Source organism: Pistacia vera, unplaced genomic scaffold (assembly GCF_008641045.1).
Source record: "Pistacia vera cultivar Batoury unplaced genomic scaffold, PisVer_v2 Contig212, whole genome shotgun sequence".
NCBI classification, from domain to species: domain Eukaryota; kingdom Viridiplantae; phylum Streptophyta; class Magnoliopsida; order Sapindales; family Anacardiaceae; genus Pistacia; species Pistacia vera.
Window position 1 is genome coordinate 1,848,823 of NW_022196016.1, and position 25,664 is coordinate 1,874,486.

At 37.8% G+C, this 25,664-nt stretch overlaps 1 protein-coding gene and 1 pseudogene across 1 annotated transcript; both read left to right on the forward strand.

Annotated features, from left to right (window-relative positions):
• LOC116129644 (legumin B-like) lies at window positions 1-1,934 on the forward strand. Its single transcript, XM_031415375.1, has 4 exons — window positions 1-340; window positions 451-728; window positions 814-1,257; window positions 1,364-1,934. Exons 1-4 carry the CDS (start codon window positions 19-21, stop codon window positions 1,751-1,753), a joined length of 1,434 nt encoding a protein of 477 aa, XP_031271235.1. The 5' UTR covers window positions 1-18; the 3' UTR covers window positions 1,754-1,934.
• Window positions 1,935-3,781: 1,847 nt separating this feature from the next.
• On the forward strand, window positions 3,782-15,624 carry LOC116129538 (annotated as a pseudogene).
• Window positions 15,625-25,664: the final 10,040 nt, after the last annotated feature.

Below are 25,664 nucleotides of genomic sequence, written 5' to 3' on the forward strand. Positions count from 1 at the left end.
CTCTCTACCTAGCTAATCATGGGTTACTCTTCTTTGCTCTCTTTTAGTCTTGGCTTTCTTCTTCTCTTTCATTGCAGTTTTGCTCAGATAGAACAGGTTGTAAATTCACAGCAACGACAACAGCAGCAACGCTTCCAGACTCAATGCCAAATCCAGAACCTCAATGCTCTTGAACCCAAGAGGAGGATTGAATCTGAGGCCGGTGTTACCGAGTTCTGGGACCAGAATGAGGAACAACTACAATGCGCTAATGTCGCTGTGTTTCGCCACACTATCCAGAGCAGAGGACTCTTAGTCCCTTCATACAACAATGCTCCTGAGCTAGTCTACGTTGTTCAAGGCAAATTCAATGCTTATTTTTTCTAACGTTAAGATGTGATATACATCTGTAATTACATTTTGATATTATCCTAACATATGAAAATAACATTTTTGTAATGGTCAATTCAGGTAGTGGCATTCATGGAGCTGTATTCCCAGGTTGTCCTGAGACATTCCAAGAAGAATCACAGTCACAGTCACAGTCACGGTCACAGCACTCAAGATCAGAAAGGAGTCAGCAATCAGGAGAACAGCACCAAAAGGTCAGGCATATCCGGGAGGGTGATGTCATTGCATTGCCTGCAGGAGTAGCTCACTGGATTTATAACAATGGCCAGTCCAAGCTTGTTTTGGTCGCACTTGCGGACGTTGGCAATTCCGAGAACCAGCTCGACCAGTACCTTAGGGTAACAAAATCAACATTAATTCTATGAATTTACTTAGTATATATAGCAATATTGTCTATAATTCTGTAAATTATTCATTTTGAAGAAATTCGTCCTTGGTGGAAGCCCACAACAAGAAATTCAAGGTGGTGGTCAGAGCTGGAGCCAAAGCCGAAGCAGCAGAAATGGCCAGCAAGGACAGCAAAGCAACAATATTTTGAGCGCCTTTGACGAGGAGATACTCGCACAATCTTTCAACATTGACACTCAGCTAGTCAAAAAATTGCAGAGAGAGGAGAAGCAGAGGGGCATTATTGTCAGAGTCAAGGAGGATCTTCAGGTACTATCACCACAGAGACAAGAAAAAGAATACTCCGATAATGGGTTAGAGGAAACCTTCTGCACAATGACGCTGAAGCTCAACATCAATGACCCATCACGCGCTGACGTCTATAACCCACGTGGTGGACGCGTTACCAGCATCAATGCCTTAAACCTTCCCATCCTCAGATTCCTCCAGCTTAGCGTTGAGAAAGGCGTGCTTTACCAGGTAATTAAGAAAAAATAATAATTTATTCTATCCACTTTCTCCTTATAAACCCTAATGCAATTCTTCCTTAATTAATTGATAACCTTATTGATTTTTATGCATGCAGAATGCTATCATGGCACCACACTGGAACATGAATGCCCACAGCATAGTGTACATCACAAGAGGCAACGGCAGGATGCAAATTGTCTCGGAGAATGGAGAATCCGTATTCGACGAGGAAATTCGTGAGGGTCAGCTGGTGGTTGTTCCACAAAATTTTGCAGTGGTGAAGAGAGCAAGCAGCGATGGATTCGAATGGGTATCATTCAAGACCAACGGACTTGCCAAGATTAGCCAGCTGGCTGGACGTATCTCAGTGATGAGAGGACTACCACTGGATGTGATACAGAACTCGTTTGATATTTCCAGGGAAGATGCCTGGAACTTGAAGGAGAGTAGGTCTGAGATGACAATTTTTGCTCCAGGTTCAAGATCACAGAGGCAGAGAAACTAAGCTAAGTGTGGTGTGTGATGGTAATCAAAGTCTTGTACTTAACGTACGCTATATATGTATGTAGAGGTAAGACTATGAAATAAACCCTAAGTGAGCATCTTGATCTTAGCTGCGGGAGAATGTACTCAAGTTTTATGGACAAGTTCAATAAATAATAATGTTTTCTCTTACCAATCAAAAATATGTTTCTTCTGTCATCTCTAACCTCTCGCTGAATTTTTATAATTTGATTTTTCATTTTGCGCTTTTGATGCGTCAAATGATGAGGCTCAGCAGTAGTTGGCTCAGCTCAATAAAATTGATATGAAACACAGAATTTTGCAGTAATTAATGAAGACTAATTAGGCAGGAAGGCAATAGGAATTATAGGATGATTAGTTGAAGACCGAGAACAGCATGATGATGAATAATCCATTTTATAGAAGGATATAAGTGATCTACTACTAGATAAGACATGTCTAAAATAAGTAATACAAATTGTGCTAACTTATGAAATCCCAGCCACAAGGGATAGCGAGAGGTGACTTGATTTAAATTTGTAAATTTGAATTTAAAAAAAAATGATATATTTAGAAAATATAGTACAAAAGCGAAAAATAAAAATAGCATATTTAAAAAATAAAAAGGGCTAATTGAAACAGAGAGCCTATAATAAGTAGATTGTAAAAGAGCCATGAATGATTTGAATTCATCAAAACTCTTTTTAACCTCTTATTGAAAAAATATAATTTTTATATATTTTTTCTAACTCATTCTAAAATATCTTCTTTCTAATCTTCTAATTGATGAAAGACTAAGCTATTTAAGTTTAAATAATCTCACCTTTTTAAATAAATATATTTTTTTTAAGAAAAAGTTAAAAAAGTGGTGCGATGAACTCATCAAAAAATATATTTTTTCAAATGTAACATAATCTCACCTTTAAATAAATATATTTAGTTAAAAGGAAGAGTCCGCTATGCATGAAACTTATATGTAAAATATAAATGTATTATTTTTTCTTTCATCCATCTTTTTATCTTTAACAATAAAAGCGATCAACAGTCTTTAAAATGATGTGGTCAACATAGCACAATCTTATACTCCCTTCGTTTCTTTTTAAGTGATGTAGACCTTGCACAATTTTTAAGAAAACAAATTTCTCTCTCTTCTCTTCCCATACTGTCTCTTTCACTGAAATTGTAGTGAGAAAATTTTGATTCTCTCGCTGCTCTTCACTTGCATTTAAAAAAGAAAGAGAGAGAGAAGATAAGGGACAGACATGGAAAAAGAGAGAGTGGAAATGAGGGCAAAGAAAATTGAAATACAAAGGATAGGGGAATTCATCGAGGAAGAAAGAGAGGACGGAGTAGTCAAATGACTTTTATTTTGGCAAAAAAATACTTTCCTAAAACGTCTATTAAAATGAAACGGAGGGAGTATTAGCTAAGTGCTTTATATGATATCTTCATAAAATGATAATGTTAGAAGATATACAAGTCCTCTAATTTTTATATACAAATTAATATAACATAAATTAGTGGATTAATACAAATAAAAAGATACTAAATATTTAGTAAATAGAAATAAAAAAAAATGATAATAAGAAATAATATCAAATAATTAATTTTGTGTATTCTCACTCATTTACGATTAGGCTAAATAAGCAGTAATTTTCAAGTTATTGAAACATGGAAATTAATACAGACAATATCAGGAAGAAGGTACACAAAGATCGAAGAAATCTAGAACACGTCATATGGAACTTTCGGCATTCGAATATGTTCCATTGCCCCCAGAGACTCGAAATCCATCTACATTCATTCGATAGAATGAATATTCCACGTACCCAAAACAATCTATTATGCGTAAGCAAGTTAACCTCAGCAGCAATGCATAACATTTCCATATGCATAAAAACCAAAACACTTGAATAAAACCATTCGCCACGTCCTGAAGCTTCTAATATGTTTTTTACCTATAAATACCATCCCTCTCTACTCCTCTTCTTCACAATTAAAGCTTCTCTTTCTATTGTCTCTAGCTACAATGGGTTTCTCTTCTTTACTCTTTTTTAGTCTTGGTTTTCTTCTTCTGTTTCATTGCAGTTTTGCTCAGATAGAACAGGTTGTAAATTCACAGCAACAACAACAGCAGCAACGCTTCCAGACTCAATGCCAAATCCAGAACCTCAATGCTCTTGAGCCCCGGAGGAGGGTTCAATCAGAGGCTGGTGTCACCGAGTTCTGGGACCAGAATGAAGAACAACTATACAATGCGCTAATGTTGCTGTGCTTCGCCACACTATCCAGAAGAGAGGCCTCTTAGTGCCTTCATACAACAATGCTCCTCAGCTTGTCTACGTTGTTCAAGGCAAATTGATAACTGGTTTTTATATTTCTGTAATATGTATTTACATGTTAATATGTTACTAACATATTGAAATATATATTTGTTACGGTCAATTCAGGTAGGGGTATCCATGAAGCTGTATTCCCGGGTTGTCCGGAGACATTCCAAGATGAATCACAGTCACAGTCCCGGTCAAGGTTCTCAAGATCAGAAAGGAGTCAAACAGGAGAGCAATACCAAAAGGTCAGGCATATCCGGGAGGGTGATATCATTGCATTGCCTTCAGGAGTAGCTCACTGGATTTATAACAATGGCCACTCTCGGCTTGTTTTGGTCTCACTCGTCGACGTTGGCAATTCCGAGAACCAGCTCGACCAGCAATCGAGGGTACAAATTAATTCTACTTTAGCATTATCAGAATTTTGTTCATGGATAATTTATTCTTTCATTTCGATGTGTGTTTGCAGAAATTCTTCCTGGGAGGAAGCCCACAACAAGAAATTCAAGGTGGTGGTCAGAGCAGGAGACAAAGCCAAAGCAGCAGAAGAGGCCAGCAAGGACAGCAAAGCAACAATATCTTAAGCGCCTTCGACGAGGAGATCCTCGCACAATCTTTCAACATAGACACTCAGCTAGCCAGGAAACTCCAACGAGAGAAGAGGCAGAGGGGCATTATTGTCAGAGTTCAGGAGGATCTTGAGGTACTAACACCACACAGACAAGAACAAGAACTAGAATTCGAAGAAAGAGAGCGAAGACAGAGAAACAATAATAGGTTAGAGGAAACCTTCTGCACAATGACACTGAAGCACAACATCAATGACCCATCACGTGCTGACGTCTATAACCCACATGGTGGACGCATCACCAGCATCAATGCCTTCAACCTTCCCATCCTAAGATACCTCCAGCTTAGCGCAGAGAAAGGCGTGCTTTCCAGGGTAAGAAGATAATTTAAGTCATATAGCATATCACAGTGCGCGTGTCCAAATTATTTTGAAATTGAATTTGCTAACTTTTACTTGCAGCTTTCAGAATGCTATCTTGGCACCTCACTGGAACTTGAATGCCTACAGCGTAGTCTATGTCATAAGGGGCAATGGCAGGAAGCAAATAGTCTCGGAGAACGAAGAGTCGGTATTCGACGACGAAATTCGTGAGGGTCAGCTGGTGGTTGTTCCACAGAACTACGCTGTGCTGAAGAAAGCAAGCAGCGACGAATTCGAGTGGGTATCATTCAAGACCAATGGACAGGCAAAGACCAGCCAGCTGGCGGGACGTGGCTCAGTGTTTAGAGGGATACCATTGGATGTGTTGTAAACTAAGCCTAATCTATCAAAACTAAACACCAATACTCAAATAAAATCAAACAGCAAAAGAATCAAGTAATACACAACGATATACCGTGGTTCGCTTGTTCAATATAAAATAAGTTACATTCACATTGAGCTCCAAAATATGGAGCTCGCTGCACTATGATTAATTACTTCTAATGATACAGATTACAATCGAACCCCACTCTCTGCCAACAACACAATCAATCACTCACTCCTCTCCCCTTTATACCCGCAAACCTGTACAACTACTAGAGTGCTTACTACCCTTAAAGGAACTCCCAGCCCTCAATCTAGACTCTATATAGATTCACACAAAGAAGAACCAATTGAGTGACAAACCCTAACCCCAGGTTTCTATCGTGTTTTACAGAGAAAATAAATGAAAACAGACTATAGCAAAACTAAGAAAAACAGCCTCTTTTATATCGTTGACCACTAAGTGAACTGAAGCAGTTAGATCTTGCTTCACTGAAGGGCTGAGATCAACTTGAGTTTAATGAGCAAAATGGCAGCGTTTTACTTGGCTTTAAACGACATTGCAGACTTCACCATTTAACAATTTCCACCTTGAAGTCTGTGGCTGTTTCTCTAGCAATATCTTCTTCTGTGCAACAAGCATTATCCATATTCATTCTTGGCTCTAATTGGTTATTCCACATGCAATAAGTTCAAGCAGTGATTGAACTTTGCAAGTGTTACACCCTTGGTTCCCATGTCAGCAGGATTATTTTCAGTTGGGATCTTCATCAGGTTCACCTCTCTTTTTGAGATCATATCCCTTACAAAATGGTACCTCACATCTACGTGTTTGGTCCTCTCATGGTATACGGGATTCCTTCCCAAGTGAATGACACTCTGATTGTCTGAATAGACAGTCACTGTTCCATCCAGCAGCTTGGCCTCTTTCAGGAATCCTTGAAGCCATATGGCTTCTTTGAATGCATCTGTTACAGCCACATATTCCGCTTCAGTTGTGGACAGTGCTACCAGTGGCTATAATTGAGACTTCTAACTGATACAGTTACCTCCCAGGGTAAAGTGATAGGCTGTTGTGGACTTCCGTGAGTCTCTATCACCTGCAAAATCAGAGTCTACATACCCAACCAGATCAAGTGAGGAGTTTCTTTTACAGAAATTTAAACCAATATGCACAATACTTCTAATGTATCTAATAAGCCATTTTAAAGCACTCCAGTGTTCACATCCAGGGTTTGACATGAACCTACTTAGTAGTGATATTGAATAGGATAAGTCAGGTCTTGTACTAATCATGGCATACATGACAGAGCCTATTGCATTTGCATAGGGTATGGATTCCATCTTTAACCTTTCAGATTCAGTTTTTGGGCTTTGAGCCTTACTAAGGATGAAATGACTAGCTAGAGGCATTGTGGCACATTTAAAGTCATTCATTCCAAATTTTAGCACTAGTTTCTGCAGGTAAGGCATCTGATGGAGTTTTAAACTGCAATTTTTATATTTCTCTCTATTAGCATTCCTAATATCTTCTTTGCACAGCCTAAATCCTTCATATGAAATTCAGCATGCAATTTTCCTTTCAACTCATCAATATGGGCCTTGGATTTACTGTTTAATAGCATGTCATCAACGTATAGTAATAGATATACAGGATTTGTATCCACATATGCAAAGTAAAAACAAATATCATGATCACTTCTAGTGAAGCCTATACCTACTATGAAAGAGTCAAACCTCTTGTACCACTACCTAGCTGATTGTTTAAGACCATACAAAGATTTATGCAGCAAACATACATGGTTAGGAAAGTGTTTATCCCTAAACCCCATGGGTTGACTCATATAAATATGTTCTTCTAATTCCCCATGCAAAAATGTAGTTTTTACATCTAATTGCTCTAACTCTAGATCATGATGTGCTACTATAGATAACATCAGCCTTATAGTTTTGAATTTAACAACAGGAGAATTTTTTTTTACTAAAATCGATACCTGCCCTTTGTGTGTAGCCTTTGGCCACCAACCTGGCCTTATATCTTGGTGGGTCAGTCTTGTTAATGCCCTCCTTCAGCTTATATAGCCACTTGCATTCCATTAGCTTTTTGTCTTTGGGTTTTGAAACCAAAGTCCAGGTTTTGTTCTGCCTTAGAGAATCCATCTCCTCATTCATTGCAGTGAGCCATTTCTTGCTGTCTTTTGAGTTTATGGCATCTTCATAAGAATCAGGTTCTGTCCTCTGAACCTCTACACCAGCAAGTAGTGTTGTGTAGATAAGATCAGCATAGTTGAACCTTGCAGGTGGTCTTATCTCCCTCCTTGCTCTGTCTCTAGCTAGTTGGTATTGGGCCAAGTCCTCTTATTGGACCTTCTCTGTATTTTCCTCATTTTCACCTTCACCATTAGGATCAGTGTCAATGGGTGAGAGCTCAAGTTTAGGTTCTGGTCCATCAGTGGTAGTTCCAGGTTCCTGTTGGTTGATTGACTCCACCTCAAACTGAGTACTCTCGGTTGTTGTGAGTTCTCCACTTGGTGGCTTGAGGTACCTGCATTAGTGTTAGTAACCCTGCAAGGAAACACACACTCGTCAAATACTACATCTCTACTAATGATGACCTTAATCCTTAGAGCCTCTCTCTCCTATAGCCTATATCCCTTGGTCCCTTCTTGATACCCTAAGAACACACATCTAAGGGACTTGGGTTCTAATTTCCCATCTGTGGTGTGTGCATAAGCTGCACATCCAAACACTCTTAGGTGATTAAGTGATGGTTTTCTTCCTGACCATCTTTCTTTAGGGCATATAAAGCCTGTTGCATTGGAAGGTGTCCTATTTACTAAATAGGCAGCAATGGTTAAAGCCTCCCCCCAAAAAGACTTAGGCAGACCAACTGTGAATAAAAGACACCTGACCTTCTCTAACAGTGTCATATTCATCCTCTCAGCAACTCCATTTTGCTGGGGAGTTCTCCTAACTATCCTATGTCTTAAAATTCTATAGTCTCTACAGTATGTATCAAACTCAGTATTACAGAACTCCAAACCATTATCAGTTTTGAGGGCCTTCACTTTTTTCCTCCACTTGGTTTTCTACTAAAGTTTTCCAGCCCTTGAACTTACTTAGGGCCTCATCCTTGGATCTAAGGAGGTATACCCACACCTTCCTACTGTAATCATCTACTATAGCTAGAAAATAACTATTGCCCCCATGTGTTTTGACTCTCTTAGGACCCCATAGGTCAGCATGTAAGTATTCTAGACAATTCACAGACAGGTGAGTTCCTTTTGGGAAACTCAGCCTGTGCTGTTTACCCATGACACATGTTTCACAGAAACCTAGGTTTGACACATTGTCGTTTCCAAAATAACCCTGCTGTTTAAGGGAGTTCATACCAGTTTGGCCTATATGGCCTATCCTTAGATGCCACTTTTCTGCAATTGAAATGTTAGTAGATATGAAAGCAGAATTAACAGTCAGTTTATAGTACTGACCACATAGAATATACAAACCATGCCTCTTAACACCTTCAAGTAGAATTTGATCATTCTTGTAAACAGAAATGTATCCATTTTTAGCCCTATAGCTACAGCCAGCTTCATCTAGTGTGCCTAGTGAGATTAGGTCACGCTTAAGCTCTGGTATATATCTTACTTTGGTTAACATTATGAGTTTGCCACTGTTAAGCCTAATAGTGATATTACCAACACTTTAGACCCTACAGGAGTGGTTATTGCCCATAAACACAGTTTCAGGTTCACCATTTATCAAATTTTGAAACTAGGTTTTGTTAGGACTCATATGGAATGAACACCCTAAGTCTAACACCCATTCATTTGCAATTTCAGAACTAGATACAGTGAGGGCTTCAGTAATTTCAATGCTATTACTAGAGGATGCTATGTTACTTTCAGTACTAAACTGTTTTTGCTTCTTAATCCACTCATAACAGTTCTTTTTAATGTGTCTAGGCTTGTTGCAGTGGAAACATTTTCTTGTCTCTGATTTAGGTTTATTGTTATAGGCTTTCCCTTTCTTACTATTCCTTGAACCTAAATTCTGTTGGATAGTTTTTCCACTATCTTTGCCTAAGTATCCAGTTTCTTGTCTGCCCTTTACAAAAAGATTATTCCCATTTCTTTTTTGTATTTTCAACTCAAGTTCTCTGGATTTTAACCCAGCTGTTATCAGATCAACACTAGGGACTGTTCCAGTGTACTGCAATGCATTTTTTACCATTAAGTATTCATTAGGTAACGATTTTAATAAAATCATTGCAAGACTCGAATCCCCTAATTCCTGATTAGTTCCTTTTAGTACTAGTGTCATTTTTAGAAATTCATCTAAGTTTTCTTCTAATGACTTAGAGACATCCGTTTTGTAAGAAAACAGAGCACCTTTCAAGAATGCTAAATTAGGAGCAGACTGTAATGCATATAAAGTTTCGAGTTTACCCCAAAGCTTGATCGGTGTGTCCAGATCATCTACATTTTGCAAAACATTATCTGATAAGTTCATGATGATCATATTTTATGCTTCTTCGTCTATCTCTGCTTTCTTTTTCACCTTTTCTTCGGACCACTTGGTTGCATCCTTCTCCAGTGCTATTCCCACCTTATTGTGAGATAGAAGAACCTTCATCTTCTTCTTCCAAGTATTGAAATCCATCTTCCCATCGTACTGGGATATCTTTACACGTGTGATAGTGCTCATCATTTTGTTCAGCAACAAACCCTAAGATTATGTTCTCTTGATCTTGGTTGACTTTCTTTGATTTGACCTTTAGAGACAAAAACAACCTTTGATGTTCAAGAATTAAACCGAAGACTGAAGATTCAGGACCCTAGAGGTCAAGAACTTCCCTAAATAAAAAGCCCCCAATTTTGACAAAAAACCTTAATTTCACGACTCTGCCAATTTGGATCGATTTCAAGAATATCTAAACCCGAGAGTGTTGGCTCTGATACCACTGTTGTAAACTAAGCCTAATATGTCAAAACTAAACACCAATACTCAGATCAAATCAAACAGCAAAAGAATCAAGCAACACACAACGATATATCGTGGTTCGCTTGTTCAATATAGAACTAGTTACATCCACGTTGAGCTCTAGAATATGGAGCTCCTTGCACTATGATTAATCACTTCGAATGATACAGATTACAATCGAACCTCACTCTCTACCAACAACACAATCAATCACTCACCCCTCTCCCCTTTATACCCGCAAACCTGTACAACCACTAGAGTGCTTATTACCCTTGAAGGAACTCCTAGCCCTCAATCAAGACGCTATACAGATTCACACAAAGAAGAACCAATTGAGTGACAAACCTTAACCCCAGGTTTCTATCGTGTTTTATAGAGAAAATAAACGAAAACAGACTGTAGCAAAACTGAGAAAAACAACCTCTTTTATATCGTTGACCATTGAGTGAACTGAAGCCGTCAGATCTTGCTTCATGAAGGGCTGAGATCAACTTGAATTTAATGAGCAAAACAGCAGCGTTTTACTTGGCTTTAAACGACGTCATAGACTTCACCATTTAATAGGATGTCGCGAACTTGTTTGATATTTCCAGGGAAGATGCCTGCAGGTTGAAGGAGAATAGGTATGAGACGACAGTTTTTGGTCTTGGGTCAAGGTTAGAGAGAGAGAGAGAGAGAGAGAGCAAACTCTACGCGGTGAATAATTGTAAACAAAATAAGTGCATGAAATAAGTCCTGGTAGTGGTGGGCATGTGATGCGTATTTCCTACAACATGCAAATGTAGCAAGTATACTAATCGCACAAGTAATAAAATGATGAGTAGAGTATCGTTCCCACGAGGATTGTTAGCTAAGCACTAAGTTTTCTACCGTTTTCAAGTTGGAGCAACCGAAAACTTTGGATTGATGGGAGCTAATTCTAATTAAACTTAACAACAACTTTTAAACTAAAATTTAACTAAGAATGCAAAAATGAAAATACGGATAATCAATTCAAGCAAAACGGGTAGGGTTTTGACTTCATTTGGATTTTATGGGTTAAACCTAAAAATTACACTACATTCACATTCATACGCCATGGTTGTAAATCGAACTGACTACGGTGTTAAACATACCCTCTCGGGCTATGTTTTCCTATTCATCCTTATTAACCTTCCGCATCCAACAATTTGAAGGTTAACAATTCCAAACTCATTAAGCAAAAGAATCCTACAATGATTTCATTAATTCATGAATCTATCTCTAGCATCCAATACTATAATGGTGACTACCCAAGAAGCCTAACATGATTCATTTCTCAATCTTATCATGTTCATCACATAAAGCATTAAAACTCAGAGTAAACACACAACCAGAGCATACTCATATGAATATAAAACAATCAAACACTTAACCCATTAAAAATCCAAACTACCATCAAAACCCTAACCCAAAATGGGTTAGTTCATAGCTAAATCAACAATACAAAAACGAATAACGAAATCAATCAAGCTCAACATAATGAAAATGAGATAAAAGATAAGAAATCTCCCCAAAAGATGAATCCCTTAGTTAGAATCAAATCTTCACCCTTATTTGCTCAAAATATCCATTTTAACCTGAAACACAAAATGTCAAGAATTAAGCAAAAATTCAGGTCAAAATGCACTACAAAGTACCTGAAATCCGACTAAAAGGTCGAATGAAAACTGTATAATCCACGGATTATCAGCATGCATGAAGACCTAGACCGCAGGAGAGTGTTAATTTCTAAGTTTTATGGTCGAGTTTTATTGAAAAAAAAAAAAGGTTCTCCTTAACAATCAAAATAAATGTTTTCATCTTTGATTTTTCTCTTGGCTTGCTATACCATTAAGTTCTAATTTTTGTTTTTTTTGGGGGGTGAAGTGAAGACATAGTTAGATACCATCAATTAACATGGATGACCTGAATTCTGAAATAGTTTTAAAAAAAAAAATGATAAGAATTTTCATATTTTTTAATAAAAATTTTTCCTTAATTTTTGTCTTTTACTTTTGCCTGTTACCATCCAAAAAAGAAAAAATAATAAATGAAAAATTATGGACATTCACGACAGATAAAATTTTTCCTCCTTAAACAAAGTGTATAATTTTTCATTTTCCTCAGATAACTGCCTCCCACATAAGGGTTTGCTTACAACATTTCATATTTACTACTCTTAATAAACACTTGGACAAAAAGTAAATTAATTAGTTTATCATTGGCATAGGCATAGGCATTTACTACCTTTCTTTTTTTTCACATTAACCTCAGTGGAAAGAGGGAAAAGAGATTTAAAAGAAAAGGAGAAAATATGACATCTAGTTATGGGATATGGTGAGTGTTACCCCGAATTTTCAAAGGACTCTCAATTACAAGATTAATTTATAATTAATAAAAGGACGCTAAACCAAACTGCATGATATTTATTTACTCATGCAGAAAAAATTAAAATATTGAATATAAGTTAATGTACATCAACTAAATAAAAGGAAGCTAAACCAAAATGCATGATAATCTCTATTAGCTTAAGCAGAAGAAATTAAAATATTAAATACAAGTTAATGTAAATCAACTAAATTACTTATTTAGGAATACCGGTGATGGAAAATACAGATAATCTCGTAAGAAGGAGAATCCCACCAATCTTAAGCAGACCGCTGAAGACTTATATTAGCTGACTTGTTGCTACTTAGAATATTACTCTTCACACCAATTTTTCTTTTTAAATATGTTAATATGGTTTAATTTGAAAACAATTTTTCTCATAACTCAATAGTTTTTGTTCCCAAATATGAACGAAATACAGTTGAACAGAGGAAAACAGGCGAAATACAATCAGGGGCGGATCTAGAGTATACATGGCCCACCCTCAAATTTAAAAAAAAATATTTATATGCAATTTTTTTTTCCTTTTATGTCAATTTCAACTAAAAACATAGAATATGAATATTATATGCTATTACATTTTATTTTGGCCCACCCTAACAAGAATTTCTGGATCCGCTACTGAATACAATTGCCACTTTAATTTTATAAACATTTTCTCATTCATTCCACTAATTCGATAACAATTATAAATTAAACAAGGTTTTTACATTAGATATTTCTAACCTATAACATTTCCACTCAATATTATTTTCTTTCATCAAACCTATTCTCTAATTATGCAAGGAGATAAATAATTTATAAATAATTGCCAACATAGCAAAATTTTATTAATTTCGCGAATTGTATGATCACTATTTAAAATGAATAATATTAAAAGGTATAAAAGTTCTGTATAATACAAAATAAGTGGATGATTACATATATAAAAATTATGTATTATTTAATAAATAAAAATAAATAATATAAAAATAATTTTATTATTAATTTATTTAACTCATCTAATTATTTTTAATATTAATTTATACAAGAAACTTTATGTTGATGCAAGAATTACACAAACTAGAGCGATCTGATTCACCTTGGTGGAATCAGAATCGATGTGTGCATGATTACGAATAATCAGCAATGTAATGAATGTAATGGAAATAATGTAAAGACAAAAAAAGATTTTTAAAGTGGTTCGGCAAGTTAGAACTTGAGCCTACGTCCACAGTTCTTCTTATTTGCTTCGAGAGCTTACAAGAAAATATTATAATGCCTATATCAATTTGTTAAACCCTTTTCCATTGTTGGAAGGGGTTTATATACAAGTTTTTTTTACAAAGGAAAGAACGAAATTAAATGAATTACAATTAAGATTGAAATGCAACTTCGATATTCTGACGATTGAGTGCTAAGCGCTATCATTGCTGTTGATTTGATTTCTTCTGAAATATCTGGGATCTGAGCTTACTTGAGATTTGCTTGAATAACTGTCAAGGTTAGTTGTGACTAGCTTATGTTGGGTCAAGCTATGTCTCGTCTCGACGAACTTATGTTGGGTTAGATAAGTGCTTGAGCCGAATTGATTTTGGGTTGAACTATAACCTTGTAGAACTCTGACTTCTCCGAGCTTAATGGCAAAAACACACACAACATCTACCCCCTAGTGTTTGGTGCTCGTTTCGAGCTTCGAAGATTAGTTGCTTGATTTGATATTAAGCTCGGACTTCACAGGTTGTATGTTGAATGCAAGTTTGGCTAAACTTCATGAATCAAACTTAATTTCAATCGATGTGAACTAGACGTAGGCGTTTTTCCGCTGTGACATTCGCGATAAACTCAGAATTTGAAATGAGGGGCAGGTGAGTAATTTCCATGCGGTCGTGTAGCATTAAATGCAGCCGGCTTTTGTAGTTACTTTTCGTCGCGCATGGGCAACTATAGTTGTCCACGCATGAAGTTAAGGCAACGTAAGGCAACGGTTTTGATTGTAGAAGTCTGACGGTTGGTCGCCCTTGTGGATGATAGACACGTGGTCACTTTGAGCAGTCAAGATTGCTTGATGAATAGAGGGCTGAGATTTGTCGAAGATCGACGGTCAAGGTCGAGTCCCGTCTCTTCGTCTCCTATGCTCACCACTATAAAAGCGGGCATCCTACATCAGAAATTCACACTTGCAAAAATATTCAAACTTTCTTTGCTTTTGCTCCGTCGTTGCTCTCTCAACTTCACGTCGATTTTATGGCGAACTCCCACCACTTTTACACTCCAGTAAGGCTTCTTTCTTCTCTCTCACTCATTTTAAACATTCTTTGCTATTGAGGGTGGCCATTATCGTGGCCACATTAGCCTTTTTAGGGTTTTTTTTTTGTGTGTGTGTATACCCATTGGTTTGGGTTTTAGAAGTGTTTTAGGAGGTGGCCGTTGAAATCCTGGTAGCTTGCTTGTATTTGTTGATCAATGCGAGCTATCCTAAGGGCCTGAACTAAAAGCAAAGTATGGATAGGTCACCAAATTTTTGAGCTCTGACACTTGCTCGCTTATGTTTCAAGTACCCAGAGGCAATCTTCCATCATGTCTTCCTCCAACACCCACAGCATAGATTGACTCTTTGATTCCCCTGCAACCTCAGCTGTTTGTGGGGAAGTAGCCCTAAAGGTTTCTAAGGATTGCATAGTGAAGAGCTCGGACAACGATGTTGTGGGTTCTTCAGATCACACTTCTATAGAGATCCCTCCACCAAAGAAGTCTCTGGTACAAAGGCCTCGGAAGGAACCAAGTTCCTCAATTGGGGCCGAGGATATTGAACACATAACAAACATTTATGCGACTCAACTTCTATCAAGGGCTCCAGGAGATTTCTCCTGAAAAAATCCCCCCGTAGGTTGGAAGACGATTTTAGATACCGTCTTGAGGTGTTGGATGTCTGTTCTCCCTCTTTTTTTCATTGCCAACGTCCTAAATAGGTTTGGTATTACTCCTCTCCAATTGACATGGAACTCGTATATAATAATAATAGGCATGTACATAGCACATATGATAGCTAATCTGGGTGAGCTATATTTAGAAGAGCTCGTCCACTTGTATAGATTGAAGAAGAGTAAGGACCAAACGTACTACCTCTCAAAGGTGAGGAAAGTACATTTTAATGGTTTGGTCGAAGTCCCAAAGGGGATTCTGAACTGGGACTCACAATATTTTTTCTAAAAGTTTGAGGAGACTGGTACTTTTGCTTCAGAAGCTAGTAAGACTCCGATCTTTGTGCGACTAAAGAATATTTCCTAGTCCGGCAATTGAACTAACTTTATATTCTCTTTGTTTTGTAGTAAATGTTGAGCATAACTTTCTTCCTGAAGCGAGATTAGAGCGGCTTCGGCATTTTAGCGATCTTCCCAATAGTGAGTGTGACGTTATCGAGCTCATTACGCTCTCTCAGTTGAAAGCATACTACTGTGTCGACTTAGCAAAGTTTTGTACCATTTTCAAGAAAGGTAAGTGCTCGGTGGCTCGCTGCTTACAATCTTGTCTTGTTAGGCTACTAACAACTTGTTTTTTCTTTGTAGACATGTAGGTTGAAAAACCAAAGGGCTTGAAAAAGAAACCCCAGCTCAAGGGGCTGCCAAGAAGCTGCTGATTGATGACTGATGAAATGATATATATATTCCATGATTTTATGAGTAGATTGTAGGGAACTCATGACTTTCATGGATTATTTTTATGCAAGTTCTTTGTATATTTCTATTTTCCAGAATCACGAGTATGTGTATGAGTTTCAAGTTTTTAGGTGGAAAAAGTGATGAATTTATGCTCACATGGTTGTTGGAGGCTTTGTACGTGCTAAGGAGAGAAGTCGGATCGTCAAGCAAAAGAAAGAATGTGAAATTGCTGGATAGCACTGCGACATGGTTTTTATGTGTCGCAGTATGGTTTTTTTGTGTCGTGGCATGATTTTTCTGTGTCGCGGCGCGATAAGTTGAATTTGGACAAAAAGTTCATGCTGCGGCGTGTGACAAAGTTTTATGATTGCAGAAGAATTTGGTGTCACGGCACTGAAAATCATGCCGCAGCACAAGAAAATCATGTCGCGGCACTAGAAAATCATGTCGCGGCGTGGATATCGAGAAAAATAAAAACCTCACCTTTTTCAATTCCTACTTGAACTTGTATTTTCTCAAAAACTCTCCTAGCAAAGGAAAAGTATAAATAGGACTTTGTAATTTATTTTAGGGATACTTTTTGACCTAAATTGAGAGTTACTTTTTATCAAGAGAAAGAAGGAGGTTCTTCCTAGGGTTTGGATTATTCTTGCTTTTGGGGGAATTTCAGGTTTGCTTTCTTTAATGTCAATGTGTAACTAAACTCCTATTTAGGGATCCAATGTAGCCTAATTGGAAGGCTCTATGTTTAAACATATATTTATTGTTATCAATTCAATGGAAATCTGGATTCATTCATGTATTTATTCTGCCTTTAATTTTCATTGTTGTGTGATGACACTTAGTGTGAATTAGTAGGTTGTTTGTGTTGAGATTATTGAATGAATGATTAGTATTTTGTGCATATGCCTTAATAGAATATTAGTTGGTTCATGATTTCTTGAATAATTAGTGTCTGTGCATATGCCCTGATAGATGCGCCTTTATTCTTGATTTCAAGTATTCCTAAGTTTAATGAGTTTTTAATTCATAGGCTAGATTGTACGCCCTAGCTACTCTTGTGTTAAAAATACTAGGTTAATCACGAACGCCTTACAGTAATAACTTGATTTAGTGACCATAGAGACTGAATTGATAAACAATAGAGAGATGTTTAACATAGAGCTGGATACTTATGGTGAAATTGGAGCCTTAGAATTTGGTCAATTGAGTTTTAGATAATTTTAATAGTTGTTTAATTTTAGTTTTATTCAGTTGTTGCTTTCAAAGTGATCTTCCTTAATTCTTCATTATTAATTCAAGTTATTAGTTTAAATTGAAGCATAGTTATTAGGATTAGTAAACTGCTTACAAATCTCTCTAGGATCGACCCTAGCATTTGCACACTAGACTACGAGAGCGATTCGTGCACTTGCGAGATTATAAAATTGTTCATCACCGATCATCCCGGTGAAGAAGCAAGTCGTGGACATTGTTGGGGTAGTCGGGCAAGGTATCTTGCGACCGACTCTCAAGTACAGCGGCGACAAACTTAGGGAAGGCCCAAGTATAAAGAAGCCCATGATTGCTTCCAAAGTAGTTGGGCAGAAGAGTGCCCCCAAGCCCCCAAAGAGCTTGGCAAAGAAAACCCCAAGTAAGCTGGAGGCTCGGGGAAGAAGAAGATGTCTGAGCAGCAAGAGGGCTTGGGCAAGAAGAAGATGTCCGATCAACAAGAGGGCTCAGGCAAGAAGAAGTCGATTGAGCAGCAGGGAGGCTCGAGAAAATATAAGGTTACCGAGCAGCAAGGAGGCTCAGGTGAAAAGATTGCTAGGCAAGTTGGCGGCTCGAAGGATACCTCAACCAAAAAGAAGTATATTCCAACGGGTGAAGTCATCATCCCCGTTGGAAGTGCACCTAGCTCACCTCTACGATGTGGCAGAAGGCAAGTGGATGAGGCAACTTAGGTCGTGCTTGATGACTTGATCAATAGGCTCACAGAGCATATAGGTGTCGGAGCCTTGGTGGCTTGGGAGGTCATTTCATTATGAACCTACGAGATGCTTAGGACCACCCCTTCTCACCAAGGTATTGATAATTCGCCTTTCTTTTATTATTTAGAGTCTTTTTACTTTACTTCTTGCTAATTGCTTCTTCATTTTTAGGCTTGTGCGGCGACCAAACTCCTCATTGATGAGAGTTATCTCACCTTGGAAGGTAACCATGTGGGGTGGCAAGATATAGAGAAGTTGAAAGAGGACGCCTTGGTGAGGGCCAAGGTGGCGGAGAAGGAGAGAGATTCGCTTCAGGCTGAGCTTAAGTGACTGAGAGAGCAGGCTGAGGCCTTCGAGGTCAAGGAGAGAGAGTTTCTTAACAAACTCAAGGTGAGAGAGGCTGCTCGAGCAAAGGCCGAGGTGAACTTGACTAAGGTTGAGAAGAGTTTGGTACAATAATGGGGTGCCAACAACAAGTTGAATTCTGAGCTTGCCATGGCTCAAAAAGCTACCTCGGACTGGGAGGCCAAATATGTGGAGTCTTCGGGCAATCTCTTCCAAGAAAGGGAAGATCACAAAGAGGCCAAGTTAATGGCCATCTGGCTCAAGGTCAATGCTAAGGAGCTGAGGTCGAAAATTAAGAGCTATGACTGTGACACCTTGGTCTACCTTGTTCAGCAGCTATGGGAAGCCCATCCCTCACTTGACTTCTCCTTCCTTCCTACGGTCTATTAAAAAGAGATCGAGAGGATGAAAGCTAAAGCACAGGGCTTAGAGTTCGTTTATTTAGACAGCTCCGAGTCCAACAACAAAGATGAGGAGGAAATCGAGGAAGAAGAGAAAGAGGCCGAGGTCAAACAAGAGGTTGAAGACCTGACCCTTTTGGCCTTGCTCCCAACTTGACCCTTGAGTTGAAGTACCTTTTGGCTCGTTGTTGATAAGAAGCAATTCTTAGCTGAGACTTAGCCCTATGTCCTTCGATTAGATCTAGCCTTAGACGGAGAAGATCTTCAGTTGTTTCTTCATCGAAGACCTCTCTGTGAAATGAACTAATCCCAACTTCAATTGGGGCCATTGCCTCGCATCCATAAGAAAGTAAGAATGGGATTTATCCTATCGAGCTTCTGGCAGTCATCCTATAGGTAGACATGGAAAAACGGGTGGGTGGGCCGAGTTGGGGTCTTGTCATTATGGGCATGGGTTTCACAGGTACGGGCCCAATACGAGTCAAGTTATACAAGTCCAAAATATTGGGCTCATACCCTACCCTATGTGAGTACGGGTGGACCTGTAGGTGCCCTTTTTTTCTCTCTCCAAGTTTTAGTTTTTTTCACCCCCAACAATTTTCAATTATGATAGTTACACCCCCAAAATTCTGGCAGTTTTATTTTTTACATTTACACACCCAAAATTCCTGTAGTTTTTTTTTTTTTTTCACATTTACACCTCCAAAATCAACTACTTTAAATTCAATTCAATTTAGAATATAAACAAATACGAACCAAAATAAACAAATAACACATAAACAAACACAATAAGTCAATAACATATAATACAAAACTATAAATACTAACCAAAATAAACAAATACATAATCACTAATAGTAATACACATAAACAAACATAATAAGTCAGTAACATATAATACAAAACTAAAAAACTACAAATACTAACCAAAATAAACAAATACATAATTACCAATACACATAAACAAACACAATAAGTCAATAACGTAAAATACAAAACTACAAATACCAACTAAAATAAACAAATACATAATCAAATGTTCAACAAAAAACATTCTTGGGCAACAAATGTTCATCCCACGGTGGGGGTGGTAGAGTCTCTTGATTCCATAGTCCTGAGATTAGTTAATGGCACATCAAGATTATCATCCAAATCATCATTCACATCATCATCTACAAAACAATGATCAACTACAAAACATCATCATTTATAACTGAGATCTACTGTTGATAAAGCCACAAACACAGGACGATATATTAATGCCGTTTCAAGCATTAAAAATGTCGAATTCCATCTAATGGAAACATCCAATCTTAACCCATTAAGCTTTTCACTCCCATTTGTACAACAAGTTCTCCAAACTTGATTCTTCTAGCCTCAGTTGCTTTAATATATTCTACACTATCTCGAATCTTATTTAAAGCGACATTAATAGCTTTTAACCTTTCTTGAACAATAAGATTCAAGATATGTACAGAACATCGCGCATGGAAAAATTCACCCTTACATAACAAAGCATTCTGCACACAAAGTTGGTTCCTCAAGATATCCTCCATCCTATCATTACTACTTGCATGATCCAAAGTAATTGAGAAAACTTTCTTTTCATTCCCCATTCTTGCAAGAAAGTCATAATATTATCTGCCAAAACAATCCCTGAGTGTGGAGGAGGAATATGGCAAAAGTTCAGTATTTTAGTTTATAACTCCCAATCCTGATCTATATAATAAGCCTTCAAAGAAATATATCCCTCAGTTGTACCAGAAGTCCAAACATTAGAAGTTAAACATATTCTACTAGTAAGCCTCCCTAATTCAAACTTAGGTTTTTGCTTCATCCTTACATATAATTTTAAGCAATTTGCCTTAGTGGTGTTCCTAGAATAATGCTTAAGCTTCTTACACACATACGAAAAGACTCTCCTAGTTCATTGATTCTCCACATATGAATATGGATAATTATGTTGAATAATTGATAATGCCATACATTCATGATAAGTCTCTTGACTAATCTTTCTACTTTGCAATTTATAATCATGATCAATCAATAATTGCCCTATATCATGGTTTCCATGTTTTGGACAATCTCCCATATAACACTTCAAATTTTTAGTCCCATGTATGGCATTACCATATGCATAAGTTTTATTGCATGCCTTACACCTAGCCCTCTCATTCTTATTCTCATCAAAATATGTCTCAAAGTGATTCCAAACTTCTGATGTTTTACATTTACTTCTAGAACTAGTTACAAGAATACTAGAATTAGAAGGAGGTGGCATTACCCTAGAAGCATCGTCACTTGCTCTCACGTTAACCATATCCGTATCTATAGTCTCAAAACCCGCCATGTCAATGCTTGACACTACCAAAAAAAATAATAATAATAATTTGAGGGGTTATACCATTTCAATGACAAGTAAAGGTTATTTAGTTGAACTCATTCCAGCTTTGCGATTTTTTTTTTTTTTTTTATTAATAGTAAGAAAAGTTTTAATAATAAGCTAGTTAATGCATAGTTTTTTTTGTATAAAAAAAAGAACTTGGAAGCTGAAGATTATCCAAGTATAATTGTTTTACAATTAATTCAATTAAAAAATTATAGCAAAATTATCAGTAGTTACATGACAGTGTAGATAGACATATGTTTATAAATAAACAATAGATAGAAATCTAGGTAGGACAAATGATTTGCCAAATACATTATATAATTGTGAGAAGAAAATTACCTTCTAGGAGACTAGGACTATGACTCCTTGATATCCTTCTAGGCACTTGTTACAATGCAAAGACAGTTAGAGCCAAATATCTCAAGCAAGGAAGGATTTTACCTCAAAACAAAAACAAGTTACATTAACCAGTAACCCTCTGCGGACTAGGTGATCCAAGTGTTTTCTTTGTGTAATCTCCAATTCTTTCTGAATTTCAGACCTTAAAGCATTTGTAAAAGAGTTCTTCTCCTGAGTCCTAATTGAAACCACACAAACCATAAATTATCTCTTAGAGATTTTTTTCTTCAACAACCAAACACATAAACCAATGTAAAGTTCCTAAAATCAAACCAATGAATTTCTAATCAATCAAAACTCAAGTTTTCTTGAATAAACTAAATCAGTAAAATAAAAAAATAAGATTGAAAAAAAGACATAAAATGCACAAAGCCACCATCGCTACGGTGCTACCACCAACAACACTATAAAACCCACACATCTCTAATAACAATTAAATACAAATTGAAACCCACAGATTTCAAGTGACAATCAAACGTAAATTAAAATCAACAAATCTCTAGTAAATATCAAAGATAAATTTAAACCCACAGATTTCTAGTGACAATCAAACAGAATAACAATCAAACTAAAGTCAAGAAGCAAACCTTTGCCATTGAACTATTGAAGACAAAGGAGAGGAGAGTGGGGTGTGCAAAGATGATAAAGGAATGGGCAACAACGGTGAGGAGACAGGGCTTGTAAATGAAATTAAAGCAAAGAAGCAAACCTTTGCTGTTGAACTGTTAAAGATGATAGAAACACAAAAATAAAAGCCAAACCGAAAACAAAATATCAGAGAAGAAATTAACCTGGAAATTGATGAGAGGTTTCGATGCCTTTGAGAGTGACGAACTAACGGTGGAGTGGAGTCTGGAGAGCAGATTGATGAGAGATTGATGAGAGATTGAGAGCGAGTTCGAGTTAGGAAGTGGAGTGGAAAGTAGATTGATGGTAGAGTGGAGAGTACATTGATGGTAGAGTGGGGAGCAGATTAACGATGGAGTGGAGGCGCAAAAGTGTTAAGGGAAAAGTTAGGGATTTCAGATATTGTGATTTGGGGGGAAAGGAATGATAAAAATTCTTTTAATTTTTTTTTTTTTTTTTTTTACACAAATGAGTACCTGCGGGTTTACCCGCCTAATCTGTTGGCAAAACCGGTGGGGCCGGGTATAGGTCAAAGAAAATGGGTCCAATTTCAAGGACCCGCACCCTATATTTTTTTCCCGGGTATATGGTGGACCCACGGGTCTGGACCCATTTTGCTAAGTCTACCTATAGGACCATAGGGCCTCAGACAGCTCGTCTGCCCATCTTCCTTTGAGAGAGTCAAGCTTCTTTTTGATAGTGTGCTTGATTACTTTGTTAACAACTTATACTTGACCGTTGGCTTGGGGCTGGTAGACAGCAGAGAAGCTTTTCTTGATTCCGAGCCTTTCATAGAACGATTGGAAGTCTTTGCAATCGAACTGTTTCCTATTGTCAGTTATGATGGTATTGGGGATCCCGAATCTACAAATGATGTTCTTGTAGATGAAATCCTTTAGCTTGCTTGACGTGATGGAGGCTAAAGGCTCGGCTTCTGCCCATTTAGTGAAGTAATCAACTGCGATCACTATGAACTTGACACCTCATTTTCCTTGAGGCAATCGGCCTATCAGATCAATTCCCCAGATTGTGAATGGCCTTGGAATTATCAGAGTGGTCAACTTTTGGGGTGGAGCTCATAGAATGTCTATAAATCTTTGACATTTGTCGCACTTTCGTATGATGTTGGTCGCATTGTTGAAAACTATCGACCAATAGTATCCTTAGCGGAGTACTTTGTATGCCAAGGATCTGTCCCCAACGTGACTCCCAAAAATACCTTCTTGTATTTCCTTTAAGATGTACTTCGCATCTTTGTGATCAACACATCTCAAGAGCAGGGAATTGTAGCCTCACTTATACAACTTGTTGTTGATAAGCATATATAGAGCTGATTTTGCTTGATGGGTTTTGGCTTCCTTTCTTCACTCGAGCACTATCCCATCTCTTAGGTATGCAGTTATTGCATCTATCTAGTTGTACCTTTGCCCTGTCACTAAAATTAACTCTTACGATGCGAGGATGCTTGAACTTAGGAGGAATTTAATAGGAATGGAATCAGTTACTTCTTTGCTCATTGCTGAAGCCAGGTGAACTAGAGCATCGGCCACTGAATTCTTTTCCCAGGAAATCTACAAAACTGCATAAGTTTTAAATTGCTTGAGGTCGGATTTTACCTTCCGGATATAGGATGTCATTTTTTCCTCTTTTGCCTGATATTCTCCTGAAATTTGCTGGACCAAGAGTTGAGAGTCACTGTAAATTTTGATTGACTCTACCCCTATTTTTTTGGCAAGGCGGATCCCTGTGAGCATGCCTTCATACTCTATCTCATTTTTTGAGGCGGCGAACCTAAATCTAACTACATCTCAGATTGGATTCCCTTCAGGACTCTTGAGCAAGAGCCCAACTCCTACCCCTTTCTCATTCAAGGACTCATCTACGTACAAGGTCCACTGCCATAAACTATTAAGCTTTGGCCTTGTTGGCTTGTTTTCTGTCGAGGTGCTTGCTTTTGGCGAGCTTATCTCTTCCTCAGGTTGATATGAAAATTCATAGATGAAATCAACCAAAGCCTGTCCCTTGATCGCAGTTCTCGGGATATACTTGATGTCATGCTGACTCATCTCCATAGTCCACTGAATTAACCTACCCAATGCCTTAGGCTTTTGTATTATCTTTTTCAGTGAGAAGTTTGTTAGGACATGTATGGAGTGTGCCTGAAACTAGAGCCGCAACTTTCAAGCTGCTATGATGAGTGCATAGGCGAGCTTTTCCATTTCTGGATACCTTGTCTTAGCATCGAGAAACCACCTGCTCACATAATAAACCGGCCACTACACTCCCCCTTCTTCGTGTACCAAAACTGCGCTGATTGGGGACTTAGATACTGATAAATATAATAGTAGGAGCTCGCCTAAGATGGGCTTTGACAGCAAATGAGGCTGCCCCAAATGCCTCCTTAATTCTTGGAATGCTTTCTTGCACTTTTTTGTCCACTTGAAACCCTTGTTGCCCTTCAAGGTTTTAAAGAATGGCAAACACTTGTCCCTAGCTCGGGAAACAAATCTACTCAGTGCGGCCACTCACCTGTCAAACTCTGAACCTGCTTTATATTAGTCAGGCTCTTCATGTTTAGGAGAGCTTGAATCTTGTCTAGGTTGGCCTCAACACCTCGCTGATTTACTAGGAAGCCCAAAAACTTCCTCGAGCTTACTTCAAAAGCACACTTCAGAGGGTTTAATCTCATTCGATATTTTTTGAGGGTATCGAACATCTCCCCTAGGTGCTCGATGTGGCTTTCGATGACCTTTGACTTGACGAGCATGTCGTCAATGTACACCTCCATAGTTTTGCCAATTTGCTTAGTAAACATTTGATTCACAAAATGCTAATAGGTTGCTCCAACATTCTTCAAGCCGAATGGCATAACCTTGTAATAATAAATACCCCGATTAGTAATAAATGAGGTGTGCTTTTCATCAAGCTGATACATTGAGATTTTGTTATATCCTGAGTAAGCATCCATGAAGCTTAGTAGTGCATTCCCAACTATCACATTTACTAGTTGATTGATCCAGGGTAGCGAAAAGTTGTCTTTAGGACATTCCTTGTTTAGATCAGTGAAGTTGATGCAAGTCCACCACTTCCCATTCGACTTCTTCACCAAGACCCGGTTAGT